The sequence below is a fragment of the Vanacampus margaritifer genome, chromosome 17, assembly GCF_051991255.1.
Source record: "Vanacampus margaritifer isolate UIUO_Vmar chromosome 17, RoL_Vmar_1.0, whole genome shotgun sequence".
NCBI lineage: Eukaryota > Metazoa > Chordata > Actinopteri > Syngnathiformes > Syngnathidae > Vanacampus > Vanacampus margaritifer.
The window spans coordinates 12,835,541-12,854,106 of NC_135448.1; the positions used below are offsets into that span (position 1 = coordinate 12,835,541).

General features: G+C 41.5%; 2 protein-coding genes across 5 annotated transcripts; both read left to right on the plus strand.

The window, feature by feature from the left end:
* The first annotated feature begins 262 nt into the window (after positions 1 to 262).
* On the plus strand, positions 263 to 10,341 carry mapk15 (mitogen-activated protein kinase 15). Of its 4 annotated transcripts, none has more exons than XM_077548474.1 (14): positions 263 to 817; positions 1,658 to 1,756; positions 1,880 to 1,909; positions 4,162 to 4,252; positions 4,324 to 4,454; positions 5,641 to 5,804; positions 5,878 to 6,017; positions 6,098 to 6,155; positions 6,209 to 6,346; positions 6,584 to 6,689; positions 8,675 to 8,915; positions 9,012 to 9,085; positions 9,131 to 9,296; positions 9,376 to 9,524. In XM_077548474.1, exons 1-13 carry the CDS (start codon positions 728 to 730, stop codon positions 9,290 to 9,292), a joined length of 1,524 nt encoding a protein of 507 aa, XP_077404600.1. In that variant the 5' UTR covers positions 263 to 727; the 3' UTR covers positions 9,293 to 9,296; positions 9,376 to 9,524. The 4 variants fall into 4 exon arrangements, with proteins under 4 accessions (XP_077404600.1, XP_077404599.1, XP_077404598.1 ...); XM_077548473.1 differs by having other exon boundaries at positions 264 to 817; positions 8,988 to 9,085; XM_077548472.1 differs by having other exon boundaries at positions 265 to 817; positions 9,150 to 9,296; positions 9,376 to 10,341.
* A 312-nt stretch (positions 10,342 to 10,653) lies between these two features.
* Positions 10,654 to 18,497, plus strand: grinaa (glutamate receptor, ionotropic, N-methyl D-aspartate-associated protein 1a (glutamate binding)). The gene is made up of 7 exons (XM_077549200.1): positions 10,654 to 10,814; positions 14,015 to 14,353; positions 14,428 to 14,543; positions 14,668 to 14,868; positions 14,954 to 15,082; positions 16,224 to 16,367; positions 16,469 to 18,497. Exons 2-7 carry the CDS (start codon positions 14,041 to 14,043, stop codon positions 16,616 to 16,618), a joined length of 1,053 nt encoding a protein of 350 aa, XP_077405326.1. The 5' UTR covers positions 10,654 to 10,814; positions 14,015 to 14,040; the 3' UTR covers positions 16,619 to 18,497.
* The last annotated feature ends 69 nt before the right edge of the window (positions 18,498 to 18,566 follow it).

Consider the following 18,566-nt stretch of genomic DNA (forward strand, 5'->3'; position numbering starts at 1 on the left):
TTTCAAACAATTTCTTCTGCGGGTATGTCACTTTTATTACCAGCAGGGGCCGACAAAGCTAACACACCTTTTTAAGTCTCTTAAGTCTTTTCCGATATATTGTACACAAAACAATATTTTAACTTAATCTTTAGAATTTCACTCAAGCGATGCAACTCTGATGAAAGGTGATAAAACAGCACGTGCCCCTCTCTTACGTCAGGCGTGTCACCATGACAACAGCGAACACGGGACGTCACCTCAATCGTCGCTGCCCGTTGGCCGGGTGCTGCCCCTTTAAACGACACGCGCCGTCCGGTTTCCACGACGACAAGTTGAGACAAAACTCACCCCCCTGCCTCCCACCAGCACCTCGGTTCGACCCCGACTCGTCGCTACACGGCCGAGCGGCAACCATGCTGCGGTCACTCGGCTCTAAACTGGCCGCGAGAAGGGAAGCGCCACTTTAAAATGGCTGTTTAGCCTCAGACGTAAAATGGCTCCACCTGCTTGTCTCCCCTTCCCCGGCCGATTTCGTTTAACAGGACTTGCTAACCACTTCAAACTACTAAACAGCCATTAAAGCTATCAAAGTAACATTTTAATGGCGTGGAAGGAGTAAAAAGAACAACTTTGTTGGCTGTAGAATCGTCACCACTTCCGGCTAGTCCCGATCACTTTGCAGTCATCCGATTATCGTCCGACTTTTGAGGCACCGTCGTGGAAGGAAAGTGTGCAAGTGTTCAAAATGAGCAAAAGTGTGAAATCCGGCTGCATGCCTGAAGTGGAGGAACATATATCCACGAAGTACGAGATAAAGAAAAGACTTGGCAAAGGGGTGAGTTGCTTTTTACCTCTTGTACGTACGGGACATGAACGCATCGTCCAGTTTTTTGTTTACCTCTTTTTCCATGCAGTTTCCCCCCATTTTATTCGGAAGTTTATTTGCTTTGGAAGGACAAATTAATTGCTCAGTAGAAATTTCCGATTCTCCTCCTCCCTTGTATAATTGCCACAAACTGTAGTTAAAAAAACAGTCATTGTTTTGCTCAAACTTGCCAACAGGTCGTGACGTGGAAAAGTGGGCTACTGTGTGTCATGTTACTCAGCTGGTTCTTGTACACCTGAGGTGGAATTATGCACATTCAAATACAGTTAGTAACTACATACAATGAATGTGGAAAAACCTGTAGTTCTCAGCATGAAAACATATTGTGCCAAGTTCTCCGTTGCAAATAGCAAATACTTGCTAATCCTTTCAACTAATTGTGCTTTAATTTGTATAACTGCAGTAATAAACCATTAAAGACAAAGTACAAGGGCTGGCAATTGTTTTAACTCGGGAAAAACATGTATTAAAAATAAGAAATGTCATGTATACTACTCACTAATATCTTGTAACAATTGTCCTTTAATTGTTTTAATATGATTAGATCCGATGAACAAAGTTCGGGATTACCAATTGTAGCTAGAAAAAACACGTTTGAAAAAAATTGTTGTCCTTTAATTTGTTTACAATTAAATTTAAGAAATAAAGTATTGGGGTGAAGATTGGTTTCAATGAAATGTACAAAAAAACATAATTTATTCTTTAATTTAAAAATAAAATGTGATGATTTGAAGCAATAATAAGCAAATTATGTTTCATGTTTAATATTGTTTTGTGTCCGTGTGGCAGGCGTACGGCATCGTTTGGAAGGCGGTGGACAGGCAAACGGGCGAGATTGTGGCGGTGAAGAAGATTTTCGATGCCTTCAGGAACAAAACGGATGCTCAGGTGGCCCATTTTGCACATAATTTAATACGCGTACCATCAGAAATTCAACTTCACCTCATGATGACATCATTCAGGATGCTTGAGATCCTTGAGTTTTTACATCCTGTTTTTTTGTTGTTACAGCGGACCTTTCGAGAAGTCATGTTCCTGCAGGTAAAAAACAATCCATGAAAATAAAGGTGTAGCGTTTTGTTTTGTTTTTAATTATATAACCCCTTTGACCGCCGTTGTGTACAAGACCTTGACACACTTCCAGCCTATAAACAATCAACCAGCCTTTCTGCCGGTTTCATAAAATTTGGTAGGCTTGTCCATCATGAGTTGAACCACAAAAAAAACGTGCGTGAAAAAATACAGGATGTTTGCCACATTGGTGCGAAGCGGACATTTTAGGTTCATTTTGGTCAAAACTTGATACTTGGGAAGCTTGATTTGTGTTGGGTCTGATATTACAGATCCCCTTAGTTACCGACCGTGCACAAAGGAAAAACGAGGCAGAAGCTGTGCTCTCTTTCAATGCAACCGCGGCTGGGGAGAGAAGGGGAGACGTGGGACATTGACTCACGCTCGGCTCCGTCCGACTCCCTCTCCTCCCCCGGCCACAAGCCGCTTTTATTACAGTTAAGTTTCAGTTTCGTTTCATATAAACATGGTTAAGTTTCTGTTTTCATATGTCATGGAAAAACACAGAACAGTTTGAGCAAGTTGAGCCGCGCCTTAGGCGCCGCCTCTAAACGACAGTTGATAATATAAAAACATAAAAATATATACAGGATATTCTTTAAAATACACATAATGTTAAGACTACTGTTTTAAGCAACTTCACATTCCCTCCTGTTGTGGATTTAAAAGGACATCAGTAAATATTAAAACAATTACGTTTTCTCAGTATTACTTCATTAATAGATTCACAACATTTGAACCATTCTCAGGAAATGGCGAAAACCCTTAACTTAAAGGGAAAAAATTCCATAACTCCCCCACCACACGGAGACGAGAACCTCTTGGTCTGAGAATGGAACTGAATTTGAAGTTAGGAAAACACAATAAGATGAGGGTCACACTTTTGTGTCGGTCTCCACAGTGTCAACATAATCCTCTACGCGTAGTAAGTTATATTGATACATCTGGGCCACGAACATACGGGCGACTAACCTCTTAGACATTGGGACAATACAGCAGGAACAAATAACACATAATAAGATAAACATTATAATGATCACAAGGAAGGGGTCCAAACAATGTCTGAAAAAGGGTCATCTTCTCCTTTGTTCTTCTTCTTTTTGACAAGAATCAGGGGGTAATCCCTTATCTGAGTTCGGTGACCTTTTTGCAGTGACTCTGGTGGATCCACGTCTCTCTCTCAGCCATTTTGAGAGCGGTGGGTGTGGTCAGGAGAACAACGAATGGGCCGTCCCAGCGTGGGCTCGACCATGTTTACCTTTTTATCACCTTCACCAACACCAGGTCACCCGGGGTCACCGTTTCCTGTGCAGGGGGAAGAGAGGTAGAGGGCAGATCATTTGCTCTTGACACAGTCCTTTCTTTAAACAAGTCACATAACCATTTAGTCAGTGGATCTGCCTCTCCTGTTTTGTCTGACCATGGCTGATTTTCCCATAAGGGGAGCACAAAGGGTCTGCCTGTTACTGCCTCAAAGGGCGTGATCCTTTGTGGGTTTGGCGTTATTCTCATGTAAGTTTTTACTAGAGATAAACACTCAGGCCATGGTTTTTTGGTTTCTTCCATGGTCTTTTTGAGTCTTAGTTTAATAGTACCGTTGGTCCGTTCAACTAAGCCTGCGCTCTGTGGATGGTATGCACAATGATTTTTTAGGGTGATCCCTAAATGGATGGCCATATTGTCAACGATGGTATTTACAAAATGGCTACCGTTATCACTCCACAAGACTCGTGGAATGCCATGTTCTGGTATTATGTGTTTACAAATAGCTTTAGCTACTGTGAGGGCGTTTGGATGTTTTGAAGGAACAAGTTCAACCCATTTAGTTAGTGAGTCTACTAACACTAAACAGTACTTGTGCTGACCACTTCTGTGTAGTTCAATAAAGTCCATGTGTAAAACTTCAAATGGGTAGGAGCCCACTGGGCATTTCCCTCTCTGTGGTCTTAAGTTTCCCTGAGCATTGTGACGACAACACACCATACATGACCTACAAAAAGTTTTAAAATAGGTTTGTAAGCCCTGTGGTATTGTCATTGTCTGTTCTACCATAGATATCATGGATTTGTTTGTCATCTTTTTCCAGTTTTAATTTGGTCGAGAACAACAAAAAAAAGTCTCAAGAAGCCATGCTTGAAAAGAGACAGGAAGTCGTCCATATTTGTTTGAACTGGCCATGTACACTACACTAATTACTCAACGTTCTGTTGTTGTGTTTGCAGGAGTTCGGAGATCATCCCAACGTGGTCAAACTTCAAAATGTCATCCGGGCACAAAATGACAAAGACATTTATCTCATCTTTGAGTACATGGGTGAGTTCCGGAATGCTTCTGCGCTTCTAAAATGCTTATTAATTTGTGCCCCCCCCCTCCCCCCAATCCAGACAGCGACCTGCATGCAGTGATCAAGAAAGGAACGCTACTGAAGGACATCCACAAACGTTACGTCATGTACCAGCTGCTCAAGGCGGTCAAATATCTGCACTCGGGGAACGTCATCCACCGGGACCAAAAGGTGCCATTGCAGCATGTTTGATACACTTCCAGCCATGAGAACAAACTGGGTGACCATGTCTCAGGAAGTCGGCCATTTTGATTTGCTTTAAGGATATTCATGCTAGTCTGCGCGTACAAAAACACTGCAGCTCTGCTTGGCTTGTGTTTTTTCTTCTTTTTTATTTTGATTTGCTTTAAAGATATTCACGCTAGTCTGCGCGTGCAAAAACACCGCAGCTCTGCTTAGCTTGTGTTTTTTCTTCTTTTTTTCAGCCTTCAAACCGGCAATTTTGATTTGCTTTAAAAATATTCACGCTAGCCTGCGCGTGCAAAAACACCGCAGCTCTGCTTAGCTTGTGTTTTTTCTAATTTTTTTCAGCCTTCAAACCGGCCAATTTGATTTGCTTTAAAGATATTCACGCTAGTCTGCACGTACAAAAACACCGCAGCTCTGCTTAGTTTGTGTTTTTTCTTTTTTTCAGCCTTCAAACCGGCCATTTTGATTTGTTTTAAAGATATTCACGCTAGTCTGCGGGTACATAAACACCGCAGCTCTGCTTAGCTTGTGTTTTTTCTTCTTTTTTTTCAGCCTTCAAACCGGTCATTTTGGTTGGTTTTAAAGATATTCACGCTAGTCTGCGCATGCAAAAACACCGCAGCTCTGCTTAGCTTGTGTTTTTTCTTCTTTTTTTCAGCCTTCAAACCGGCCATTTTGATTTGCTTTAAAGATATTCACGCTAGCCTGCGCGTGCAAAAACACCGCAGCTCTGCTTAGCTTGTGTTTTTTCTTCTTTTTTTCAGCCTTCAAACCGGCCATTTTGATTTGCTTTAAAGATATTCACGCTAGTCTGCACGTACAAAAACACCGCAGCTCTGCTTAGCTTGTGTTTTTTCTTCTTTTTTATTTTGATTAGCTTTAAAGATATTCACGCTAGTCTGCGCGTACAAAAACACCGCAGCTCTGCTTAGCTTGTGTTTTTCTTCTTTTTTTCAGCCTTCAAACCAGCCATTTTGATTTGCTTTAAAGATATTCACGCTAGTCTGCGCGTACAAAAACACCGCAGCTCTGCTTAGCTTGTGTTTTTCTTCTTTTTTTCAGCCTTCAAACCGGCCATTTTGATTTGCTTTAAAGATATTCACGCTAGTCTGTGCGGGCAAAAACACCGCAGCTCTGCTTAGCTTGTGTTTTTTCATCTTCTTTTCAGCCTTCCAACGTGCTGGTGGACTCGGACTGCGTGGTCAAGCTGTGCGACTTCGGCCTGGCCCGATCGCTCAACCAGGACCAACATGACAGCGGCAACCCAGCGCTGACGGAGTACGTGGCCACCAGGTGGTACCGAGCCCCCGAGATCCTCCTGGGGTCCCCCAGGTACATTTTTGACTTGTTCAAGGGGGTAACAGTCCTGTAGAAGTGTTAGAAACGAGAACTCGTGGTTGTGAAGGTACACAAAGGGCGTGGACATGTGGAGTCTGGGCTGCATCCTGGGGGAGATGTTGCTGGGAAAGGCCTTGTTCCCCGGAACGTCCACCATCAATCAGATTGAGAAGATCATGAGCGCCATCCCGCACCCGTGTCCAGAAGGTGACCAAAACGCCAACACGTGCATGTCTTAACAGTTATTATGTATTTATTTTTTCAAACAAATGTTTTTGAATTCCCAGATGTCCTAGCCGTCAAGTCTGAAATCGGGTCATCGGTCATTAAGAGAATATTACAAAGGTGAGGCGACTTTTATTTTTGTATTCTATATTTATTTATTTATTAAATCCCAGGCCGCAGGTTCTTTTGGAGGATCTCCTGCAGGCGTCGGTGCCACCTGACGCTCTGGACCTCCTGAAGAGTTTGCTGCTCTTCAATCCTGAAAAGAGGCTGACTGCGGAAAAAGCCCTCCAGCATCCTTACGTGGCCAGGTACTAACTTGACATAGAGGGATTGACTTTCTTTCAATGCACTGATTGTCATGTGCATCATGATACCATTGATATGCAATGTCAATTATTGCATAATCGCGATATATATATATATATATATATATATATATATATATATATATATATAATAGCAAAATATTGCAATATCAAGTATTATCTTCTCCTTGTTGTATGGTGTAGTATTTGATGCGCAATATGTGCTGTTGTTTTTCGGAGGTTCCACAATCCGGGCAAGGAGCCGTCTTTCAACTACGACGTAGTTCTGTCGCTGGACGATGACGTGCAGTTGTCAGTGGAGCAATATCGCAACAAACTATATGAGGTACAAACAAAATTGTGACTCAGGAATTCAATTTGTTCAGTGATTCCGTTTACTAAAGTGTAAAGATGCTCCTTCACTCACAGAAAGATTTCAAGCCTAATTTAAGATTTATGTAATTATGGGGCTGCTGAAAGCAGCACATATTACTCTCCACCCTAGAAAATCCCGAGATTTTTCCGCAAAAATGCGGCCCGTACCGTAGATCGCACCAGGACAAATGAGGTATCAAACGATGCAGCTCGATCTGACTCGGTGCGGCATTACTTTTCTAGGAATTCCGAGTTACCATGGCGACGCAATTCCCCAAAAACTCCCAAAAAACTCCCATAGGAAATGAATGGAGAAAGGGGGAACAAATTACAGATCAAGCACCTTTTTCCAAGACACGCTGCACACGCATACGTTATCCGACCGTACGAATTTTAGCTCATTTTGTAGGAATTTTTCCCATCTTTAGCTCAGTGTCGAAATCTTTTTTAAGGAATGAAAGCTCTCCCCCCAGTGCGGGTTCAAAGACAGTGAGTGAATTAGGCTTCTACCGCACTCTGTTGACCAATTAACTTCAGAGTGGCGGGAAAAAAGAAAAGTCTACTTCTATTTGCAAAAGTTTCACTTCAACTCGTCACCATGGCCACAATCTTTGCTCACTAGACATCAAATTCTCACATTTTGTAGTCACGAGTGTCTTCTTTCAGACAAACTAACTTTTATTTGGCTAAGGTGTCGTTTAGTACCTTTATTTTCACTTTAAACTAGGACAAGTCGGACGAACTCCCCTATCTCTTCCATTCAAAATTTCCGCGGGAATTTTTCTAGTTTTTTTTACATTACAAATTCCCATTTACTTTTTTTTTTTATAGATAATTTTTATTCAAACCTACCAAGTAAAACTTGTCTAACAAAGACGTCTAAAATGTCTAACAAAGCTTATTTATGTGAAATGCATAATTTGCAGGTTTATGTATTTAGCATTAATAAAGTATGCTTACTTTTTTAAAATGTGTACGTTTTTGGGATGTCTGCATTTAGTTTAATCCCAAAAACATGAAAGTGTAAAAAATTGGGGGAAAATTTGACATAAGTGTTTTTCACATACCAGTATATTTATCGTGTATAGGTAACTTTAAATAATACTCTCACTATTATTATTTTAAGGTAAATATACTTAATACTAATTACGTAAACCTAAGGATTATTCATTTTAAACAAATAGGCTTTATCAGAGTAATGAATATGTATCATATGAGGTTTATTTGGTAGGTTTGTGTTAAAATTATCTTTTAAAAAAAGTCAATTGGAATTTGTCATGTAAAATTTTTTTTACATACATTTTAAATTAGGCTTTAAATATTTCTGTGAGTGTTGTGAGTGCTTTCATTTTGTATTTCTATGTTTGACACGTGCATCGGCAAATGAGGTTTGTTTTTCACTTCACGAAAGCGGCTTTGCGTCTGAAAGCTCCCTTGTAACAAATTTGATCTGGCGAACAAAGCCACAATTTGACAATTAATTAATTAATTAATTAATTATTTAATTACAAGTGCCCAATCTTGTGAATTTTTCTAATTGCGAGCAGTCAATAAAAATGTTTGGGCTTTGCTTGCCAGAGTAAATTTGTTTAATTAATTAATTAATTAATTAATTAATTAATTACAAGTGCCCCCCCCATATTGTGAATTTTTCAAATTGCGAGCAGTCAATTAAAAATTTGTGGCTTTGCTTGCCAGATAAAATTTGTTTAATTGATTGATTAATTAATTAATTAAAAGTGCCCTATCTTGTTAATTTTTCAAATTGCGAGCAGTCAATTAAAAAAAATGTGGCTTTGCTTGTCAGATAAATTTTGTTTAATTAATTAATTAAAAGTGCCCCATCTTGTGAATTTTTCAAATTGCGAGCAGTCAATTAACACATTTTGGCTTTGCTTGCCATATCAAATTTGTTTAATTATTTAAACAACTGATTATAATGTTGCTGCCTCGCAGATGATTCGAGAGAAGAAAAGCCATCAGGGCAGGCTCCGGCTCATCCACCCCACCAGCAATGATAAAGTTGGCCGGAAGGACCAAGGAGATGACAACCAGGATGTAAAAACCAAAAGTGAAAGTCCACACAAGGCAGAGAACGCATCACCACCAACGCCGCCTCCTGCGGACAAGACGGACCCGTCAGAGAACCCCCACCCGGGCATATTTTACACTTATAACCCCATCACACACGTGCCGAGTAGGTCTGACGTTAGCCACTAGCATCATCAAACTAGTAGACTAAACTGTAGCGCTGATTGTCTTCATCCAGATGGTTTTATTCACTCAACTGCAGCCGGCACGAGAGCGTCAAGACAGAGGAGTGGCAATGCCACCCCGTCACCAACAGAGGGCGTCAGAGATAACACAGTAAGTGTGTTTCAGTGGACACACGTTGACATTTTTTTTTTAAAGTGTTCTTCCTTCCCCACAGTCCATGGACCAGATCATCAAGCGCGGCCGCTCGGCCCCGGCGCACCCCAACCGCGCCTTCTCCCTGACGCTCAACCATACCCACAACAACCCGCTGGTACGCAAGACCGAGTCGCCTCCGGGACTGAGCATCACCAACTCTAACCCGGTGAGCGAGAGAACATTTGTGGCTATTTTAAACACTTGGCGTTCTATTTTCTTATTTCGTTGTTCCCGTGCAAAACCAGCGCTCCGCCTCCCAGGCCCACGACGGGCGAACGGCGCCTCGCTTCAGCAAGAAAGTCTTTCAGAATAACTGTAACGTGTCGGCGGCGGGCGACCCCCGCGCCAAGCTGGGCAGCTACTGCCAGGCGTACGGAACCATCAGCAAGACGGAGCTGGACAACCTGCTTCAGGCGCGCGCGTACAACCAGTAGTGAGTTTTGCCTTCACCAGCTAAGATGTGAAGAAGAAAAACTCCTGAGATGTTGCTGGTGTTATTTTACAGTTCTGTAAAGAATAATGCGGGGGAAGACAATTTCTAATCAATGGGTTTTTATGAATTTTATGTGATTCTGTGAGAGGACAACTTTCAGCCATTGTTTGTGCATTGTTTCTAGGCAATGCGATTTTTGTGATCGAAGACAATATTCTGTAAATGGGCATTTATCGGTAAGGAAGCCAACTTCTCCTTGATTAAGATGGAATGCTCGCGAGAGTAGCAGAGCTTGTAAAAGTTTTTCTTGTCGCAAAGAAATTTTGAACATGTTCAAAAACCTGACAAAAAACAAAAATTCTTCAAAAATCTTCACAAGCGTTCACAACATTTTTTTATTTTCATTTATAGGCAATTTTGGTCACTGAGGAAAAGACAAAATTATTGTCAATGGGAAGAGAAGAAAATATCTGGTAATTGGGCATTTTTGATTAGATAAGCCAATTCCTTCTCCATTAGCTTTAGTAAGAGAATACAATCTTGGTCATTGGGCTTTTGTGAGGAGAAAAGACAATTTGCTTTCATGAGAAGCGAAGACCATTTCTCATCAATAATCCTTTTTGAGAAGTAAAGCCAACTTCTGATCAATGGGCATTTTGAGAACAATTTTTTTGCTCAATTGACTGTAAGAATACCAAACTGGATAGGTAACTCAAAGAGGCCTCCATGGATGAGTAAGAACGTCACCTGTGCTGTTAATAAAAGTTTTATGATGACATTTACGTGTATTTGTATTTCCAGTGTGTGTGTGTGTGTGGTGGGAGGGAGATTAACCACGATAGTTACCTGCCTTTGCCTTTTTTTTTATCCATTAAAAAAATTCTATTCTAAAACAAAACATTACATCAGCTGGAGTTGAGATAATCACATAACCAAGAACATTCTAGCTCTTAAGTAGAAATTCTGAAAGGGCAAATAGACACGCAGTCGTTTTTGTCATGTGCCTTATAAACAAAACAAAACTTGACATTTGGGTTGAGATAACAGCAAACCACATGACTAGGAACGTCACTCCGGCATACGTTGTCACGTGACCACGTCGAGCGGTGACGTAATCGACTGGCCCACTTGACCGTTGGAGGATCCGCCGCCGCGACATTAACGGAATAAAAAAAAAAATACATAAAATCACCGCATAACCTCCAACGAACGTTCCAGAAGGACATAAGAACAAAATAAAAGAAACAGACGGTAAGTCGCACTATTTGGCGGCGAGTTGTTCACCTTTTAGCCGTAATAGCGGTTTTTGTTGACGGGTGCCAGCTAGCTTAGCAAGTAACATCTCGCCTTGTTGACGTTTTAGCGTCTCACAGGAATAAATAAACAACGTAATTTGTCGAGTTGAGAGTGAGCCGAAAGCCTTATATTTTGATGCTCGAAAACGTTCACGCGGTGTGAGGTTAATGGAAAACATCGTCATCCGCGCGAGATAACGGCGATCGCTCAGATAACCGTTCATCACGATCCATTACCACTCAGTGGTCGCCATTTCTTTCCATACTGTTGCATGTTTCATTTGAGTGTTAAGGTTTTGAGTGTGTCGCATTCGTCTGCCCAGGTGAGGCCTCGGAGTTGTTGGAGGTTTGCCCGCTGCGGGTGCTCCATGTTTAGATGTTTGTGTTTCGTTTTCTCCGGATGACGCAGAACGCCACCTAGGCGCTACTTACTTCATTCAAAAACATTTCAATCGGACTTATTCCGACCTATTTGCATCGAAATTCACGTCTTTATTGTTATGTTTAAAAAAAAAAACATACAATGGTTAATATTTTTACACTTGCAGGAAAGGCTGCTATGTTGTGATTTACTTTGTAGTTTGCATGAGTGCAGAATTGTGGGTTTTAATCATTGGGGCTAAATAAAACATTGGAACAACATCAATCATCCTTCAGTTTAGTGTTTCATTAATGTTATGCTTTGTTTTGTTGCCAGTCAAATTGATCCATATATAACCTGAGTTTGAAAAGATGTTATAAGCAATTTTCCAGTTGTCCTCATTACAGTCTCGGGTTTGCTAGCCTGGAGCCCATTTCAACTGACTTTGGACAAGAGGTGTGGGGCATCCTGGACTGGTTGCCTGCTAGTCATTTGCAGGGCACAAATAGACCAACACCCATTCACGCTTAAAGACAATTCTTCTGTTAACCTAACTTATTGGTTCTCTCCACATATGTTCAAGTTCAATTAATGATGTCGATCGGGATACGCCGCACCCCCACTTATTTCTGACACTTGGATATTATTGCTGTTCTTGAGTTTAAACATTAACAGGGAGGTTAAGATTGTCAGTGGAAATCGACTTTTTAACGCTCAAAACTTTAACAAATGAGTTACGATTGAATTGTGGGTTGCAGATTACCAAATTGAGAAAATAAAAAAAGTGTTTTGACCGTAAACATATCCGCCGGTCACAAGGCCCAGGCGTCAGCGCCTCGGACATCGCCAGCAGGGATGCTGCTGATGCGGCATGTCTGATTGACGGCAGCCTGACGCGTTGCTGCATTAGTGGCCTGCCACACACAGTTGATGTCCCCGTGGCCCTTGTGACACCAGTCACGCCACGCTACGGTACTCAAAGACAGTTCAACGTTCGCTTTTTCCGCGACAAGTGCGATTAACGAACCGCCATGTGACAAGCGACTAGCATGTGTCCACGAGAGTCAGTTATTTCTTAATGTTTATTATTTATAGCACTGTGAATTTGAAACAGACCTCTAAATACCTCCCTTGAAAAACAAGTTTAGCAACTGTCACTCGTGGATGCTGCATTAACTCCTGTCCTGTTGCAAGCCAAAACAGCAGCACCTATTGATGCTTGTAATCGTTTGCATCATGTGACATAAATAAAAAACCCGTTCTTGTGTTACGACTTGTTGTTTTTATGTCATTAACTCATTCACTGCCATTGACGGCTATTGATGTAATAAATGCATTTGAGCTATTTCTATTAGTTTAACATTTTTTCCACTCTTGTTAACAAGAGTATGAAAACCTAGACATGTTTTTTTATTGTACATTTAGAACAGATATAAAATTTCTGATTAATCGTGAGTTAACTATTGAAGTCATGCAATTAATTACAATAAGACATTTTCAGCCTGACTCGATTAAAAAAAAGAAAAAGAAAAGGTGATTAAAAATTAGGAGCGTCAGGCGATTAAATGTTTTAATCGTAATTAATTGCATGACTTCACGAGTTAACTCGATTAATCACAAATTTTATATCTGTTCTAAATGTACAAAAAAATTCTAGGTTTTCATACTCTTGGTAACAAATGTGGGAAAAAAATGTTAATTTAATAGAAATAGTTCAAATGAATATTTGGCGTCTAACCGTCAATGGCAGTGAATGAGTTAAAATGGCAGACTGGCCTCTTTTTTTTTTTTTCAATTACCACTCTAGCCAGTGTTGCTCAGGCATGCACATAGCATGTTGCTAGGCATCCGTTAGGGCATTATTCTGGACTAATTGTGTTTAACTCCACCCCAACCCCCCTTGTTTAACTCAATTCCAACCCCGCGCCTGCCACAATGGACTTGATCCACATTGGCAGAGCGTCTCCATTAAGAGGATTGGAAATGTACGTGTTGGCTGTAAAGCTGCGGAAGAAAAAAAAAAAAAAAGTATCCTTCCCCTTAAGTCATTGTGATCTAACACTTTGGGATGTTGGACTTTGAGGAGATGACATATTTTGTCACATGATTTGGCTACATCTGCTGGTTACGCAGATGACCTGGCACAGTTGTGTAAGCAGAACGTCCCTTCTGCCTCTGTGCACAATCTTGTTGTCTTAATGGTTGTAATCTGTTAAGTGTGGGTTCGTCCTGCCCCCGAGTTTTGTTCCACTGAGGATGATCATCACATGATTTTATTTTTTTTTGGTAGGATGTGTTGTGAAAGGAGAGGCTTTACTTAATAAAGAAAAAAGAAACTGGATTTGACCAATTTGCCAGTCCAGTTTGCTAAATCACAATGATTTCTTCGCACTCAAGCAGGCCTGTTGCTGGCAGCTTTAATAGTCTCAAAGTCAGGTCTCATCCGGAGCCAAATGAGATTAATAATACATTTGGTTGCCAAGGCAGTGCACCTCGATCCATGGTAACCAAGACTAGCGTGCACTTGCGCGTGTGTGCTGAGCTGGCTAATTAGCTCGTACTACCATGATGAGGAAAATCTTTTAACTTTTTACTGCACACGTGGTTTTAAAAAGGCCATTTTAGACTCCTTTTGGCCATTTCTCTAAAAGTAAGATGGACTCATAGATGATGCTAAACAGCTTTTTTTTGGTGGTAAAAAATTTATGACCTGGTAGCACAAAAACTGTTAAAAAAGAAAAGTGGACATTAAGGAACGAAATGTGAAATGTTTTTCTGCGCTCTAATTTTCATAGCTTGTTCCTGAGCCGCCCACGACAACATGTCCCAGGACAAGAGTGGCTACCCCATTATGGGGGAGTCCAACCCACTCCACAACAACGTCTACGGACCCCCACAGCAAGGGTTTGGCATGCCGCCGCCCAACTACAACCAGGCCCCCGGGGGCCCGTATCCGCCAGCCGCCGGCTACGGCCAGCCTGGCTTCCCTCAGGCGGGCTTCTGCCCCGGTCCATACCCGCAGATGCCTTACCCTCAGATGCCCTACCCGCAGGGGCCCTACCCCCAAGGCCCCTACCCTCAGGGGCCCTACCAGCAAGGACCCGGACAACCGGGCTTTCCCGGGGACCCCTCTGGTGAGTCAACAAGCCAAGGAAAGAATATTAAAAATTTTGGATAGCTTCGCGTTGATGAATGTTTGTTTTCCCAGCACCTGATGGCAGCCCCGGTTACCATGGCGACGTGCCCCCAACATACTACGACAACGAGGAGTTCACCAACTCGGGCTTTGAGGACAAGAGCATCCGACAGGCCTTCATCAGAAAAGTAATTTCCTGCGTTAGCAAACTTTAGCGCCATCTTGTGGCACCATAGCGACAAATAACCAGAGGGTCTCCTCCTCCTCCTCCTCCTCCTCCTCCTCCTCCTCCTCCTCCTCCTCCTCCTCCAGGTATTCATGGTCCTCACCGTGCAGCTGCTGGTCACCTCCTCCTTCGTGGCCATCTTCACCTTCGTCGACGAGGCCAAAGTGTTCGTGCGCCTTAACCCGTGGACGTACTACATCTCCTACGTGGTCTTCCTGGTGTCCCTCATCGTGCTGAGCTGCTGTGGGGAGTTCCGACGCAAGCACCCCTGGAACTTGGTGGCGCTGGTAAAGACAAAAAAAAAAAAAAGGAAAAGAATGGTGCCAAATATTCACAAGTACTTCATTTACACCCCCCTCCTCCCTCCCCTAGTCCATTCTTACTCTGAGCCTGTCCTACATGGTGGGCATGATCGCCAGCTTCTACGACACGGACACCGTCATCATGGCCGTGGGGATCACCGCTGTGGTTTGCTTCACCGTGGTCCTCTTCTCACTGCAGGTCAAGACAACACAAATTAGGATGATCGTTATGCGCGGTCACTCACTGGACACAGCATTAGTCCACCTTTTTTGACAATAATATGTTCTATGCAACCCCACTAGTCTAAAACTGGTATTCTGGTTCATATCGCGGGAGCGGAATATGAGTTAAGCAGCAAAATCCAGCCGTTTTGATCCATCTCAGTGGGCGCGGCCATTTTGCCACTTGCTGTCGACTGAAGATGACATCACAGTTATTCAGGGTTTATGTAACAACCAATCACAGCTCAGCTTCAGAAAACAGGTGAGCTGTGATTGGTCGTTGCCTGGGCCAGCCCTGAGAAACTGCGATGTCATCTTCAGTCGACAGCAAATGGCAAAATGGCCGCCCCCTGAGATGAATAAAAACGGCTGGATTTTGCTTTATAACTTATATTCCACAAATATAATATTAATCAGAATGTCATGTTTAGACTAGTGAGGTCACATATAACATATTATTGTCAAGGAATTTTTAAGGATGACTTCCACTTTAATGTTGATAGTGCTCCTTGAAACATTTATGAACCATACCACTTTTTTTCTCACTGTTGCACATGTTAATTGCTTTAAATTGGAGTCAAGTGACTCAGCTATTAATTAACAGCATCGCTCATTTTGTACTGTGTCGTCTCAATTTTCAGTTTTGTTCTTATCACAATCTTTTTGATCACTGCCAAAGCCCCCCCCAAAAAAATTGTGTAGTATGACACTACAAAGTGAATTCAGATATTTGTTTCTAAATACTTTATACATGTTTGAAGATAACCCACCATTTTCAGTTTCTAAATGGCGCCACATAACTTGATTTAGAGCGCCTTGTTGTTGGCCATGAGTGTGTACGTCACAGTAAGAAATGCCGAAATGATGAGAGGGAATTTTTCTTGTTTTGTTTGTTTGTTTTTTTTAATCTGACTTTGCGCCACTTTAGAGCGCCACGTTGTTGCAGCGTGGAAAAGCGCCACGTGACCTAGTGAGATTTACCGTGTTCTTTTAGTGGATATTTTTTCATTTACAAGGACTTAAATCTCTTTGATTCTCAGTGAATGAAGTCACTCGTAATGTTTGAACTGACATTTGTGTTTTTTTTTTATCTCCTTTTTTTTTTTTTCGTTCTTCAGAGCAAGTACGACTTCACTTCCTGCCAAGGCGTGCTGTTCGTGTGCCTCATCGTCCTCATCCTCTTCGGCATCCTCTGCATGTTCATCCGCCACAAGATCCTGCACATCGTCTACGCCTCGCTGGGTGCCCTCTTGTTCACCTGCGTGAGTTTTATGGGGGCGAATTAAAAAAAAAAAGGTTTTGGATACTTATTTGAAGTTGTTAATGCATCTTTTTTTTTTTTTTTTTTTTTCCCCGGTCTCAGTTCCTAGCTGTGGACACCCAGCTTCTCCTGGGCAACAAGAAGCTGTCTCTGAGTCCCGAGGAGTACGTCTTCGCCGCCCTCAACCTCTACACGGACATCATCAACATTTTCCTCTACATCCTGGCTATTGTGGGACGCTCCCGCGAATGAGCAAAGAGCGAGAATGTGGGCCTGGGGGAGATGCCTTCCTTTTTTTTTGTTGTCTTTTCACCCCCCTTTCCTTCATTCTGCTATTTAATTTACTGAATGTTTTTCGCCAGTATCGCCCTAATGTTCCCTCCCGCTTGTAACACTCCCCGCGATTCTACTAACACAAAAATGGTGACTCGACGGTGACCTCACCCCACCCGTTGGCAAATCCGTTTTGGCTGCGCACGAGACGCGTCTTTTATGTCCCGTGGGTATTTGGCGCGGACAAATGGAAATATCCTCCTAACTGTTAACTGCATGGCAACAGCGGGAAAACATCCAACGTCCATTTATGTAGGTACAAGTGAATATCTCTTGCTTGTTAGTCCGGCTGTAAATAGTTCCGTGTACCTCTATACTCGCCACCCTACACTCATTTGGGGATGTCGCTTTAAGCCAGGAGGGTCCGAAACAGAAGAATGCGTGGGCCATTTTGATTCCTAGAGGCTTTTTGTTTATTAAAGTTGCTAGAAGCAAATGTCGAAACAATTTGTTCTTCATAGGGGTGTAACGGTACACCCAAAAAAATGATGTGTATACTCACTGCACACTTTCCACTGAAATGTGAAGAACTTGAAAACTGCACAAAATTCTTCTAATAAATGGAGTATCAAAAACAAAATAACACTACACTAAAATACAAAAATAATATATCACAGCTTAATTTTTTTCTTTTTAGTACGTGCAGCGTCAGTCGAAGCAGAAACGTGCAACAGTAACTTTTAAGCTGTAAAAAAAACGCAAATGGCCTTTTTCACGGTGTGACGCCGTTTCAAATGAGGTAACAAGTTTGTACCGCTCAAAAAGCGTGCCGCTCGCCAGATGATGAGCTGTAATGTTTGTTTGCATAAAAATCAACACTAGTCATGAGTGGGGGGTTTTAGAAACATTTCAGCTATTTCTTGTGAAAGTCCCACTTTTTCCTTTGTAAGCTGTTGCTTTTGTATGTTCTGGTCGTATTTAAAAATTGTATTTTTCATTTTATTTTATTTGGTATTTTCATATATTATGTTATATTGCTTTCACTTAACTCAAAAAGTGAAAATTGCCCTCTGAGCCACTGACACCTATGTTCAAACCTTTCCTGCGCGGTAGCACAGCATTTTAAAAACAAAAATGACATATGACAAGCAAGCCTTTTTCATGTTTATCCCCCCCCCCTTTCTTTTCTTCTTGGTTATTAGTATGGAGTGAATGTTTTCTTTTTAGTGTTGTATTTTTCCATGAATACGAAGTATTGGTAATGCTGCTCCACTTTTGTGTGTATATATATATATATATATATATATATATATATATATATATATATATATATATATATATATATATATATATATATATATATATATATATATATATTATTATTATTATTTCGGGAATGACCACTAATGAAGTAAATATACGCTGGATTTACACATGCAATCAAGACAAATGCATGATAACTTATTTATTTATTGAGCTTCATGTGAATGACAGTTGAGTTGAGTTACTAACTCAGAGCTGAAAATGTAGTATAAACACTGGTTTAACAAAGTGACACTGAAGGTACCGCTGCAATCTCCCGCAGTAGTTTGTATTATTTATCTTTAATTTTATTGTCATCCCTTGCATGGCCTGTCGCATGTGCATCGTCAGCACAGTGCAGTTTGTATTTGGGAGGGTTCGTTGTTTGGCAAAGATGTTTGTATCTAACGCAGTGTGTAGATGTACATATAAGTGATTTGCTGTGTATAGGCCAGGTACTCGTTTGCATTGTATATAATGCATTCAGTTTGAGTGAAAATGCATTCCTCCTCACGTAGTCGGCTTTACATTAAAACATACCATGTGGAACATGTAATGCCATCTGTTGTTTTTATTTTAACACTTGTCTAAGGGAAATGCGGCACAAGTTGGACTGGTTGCCAGT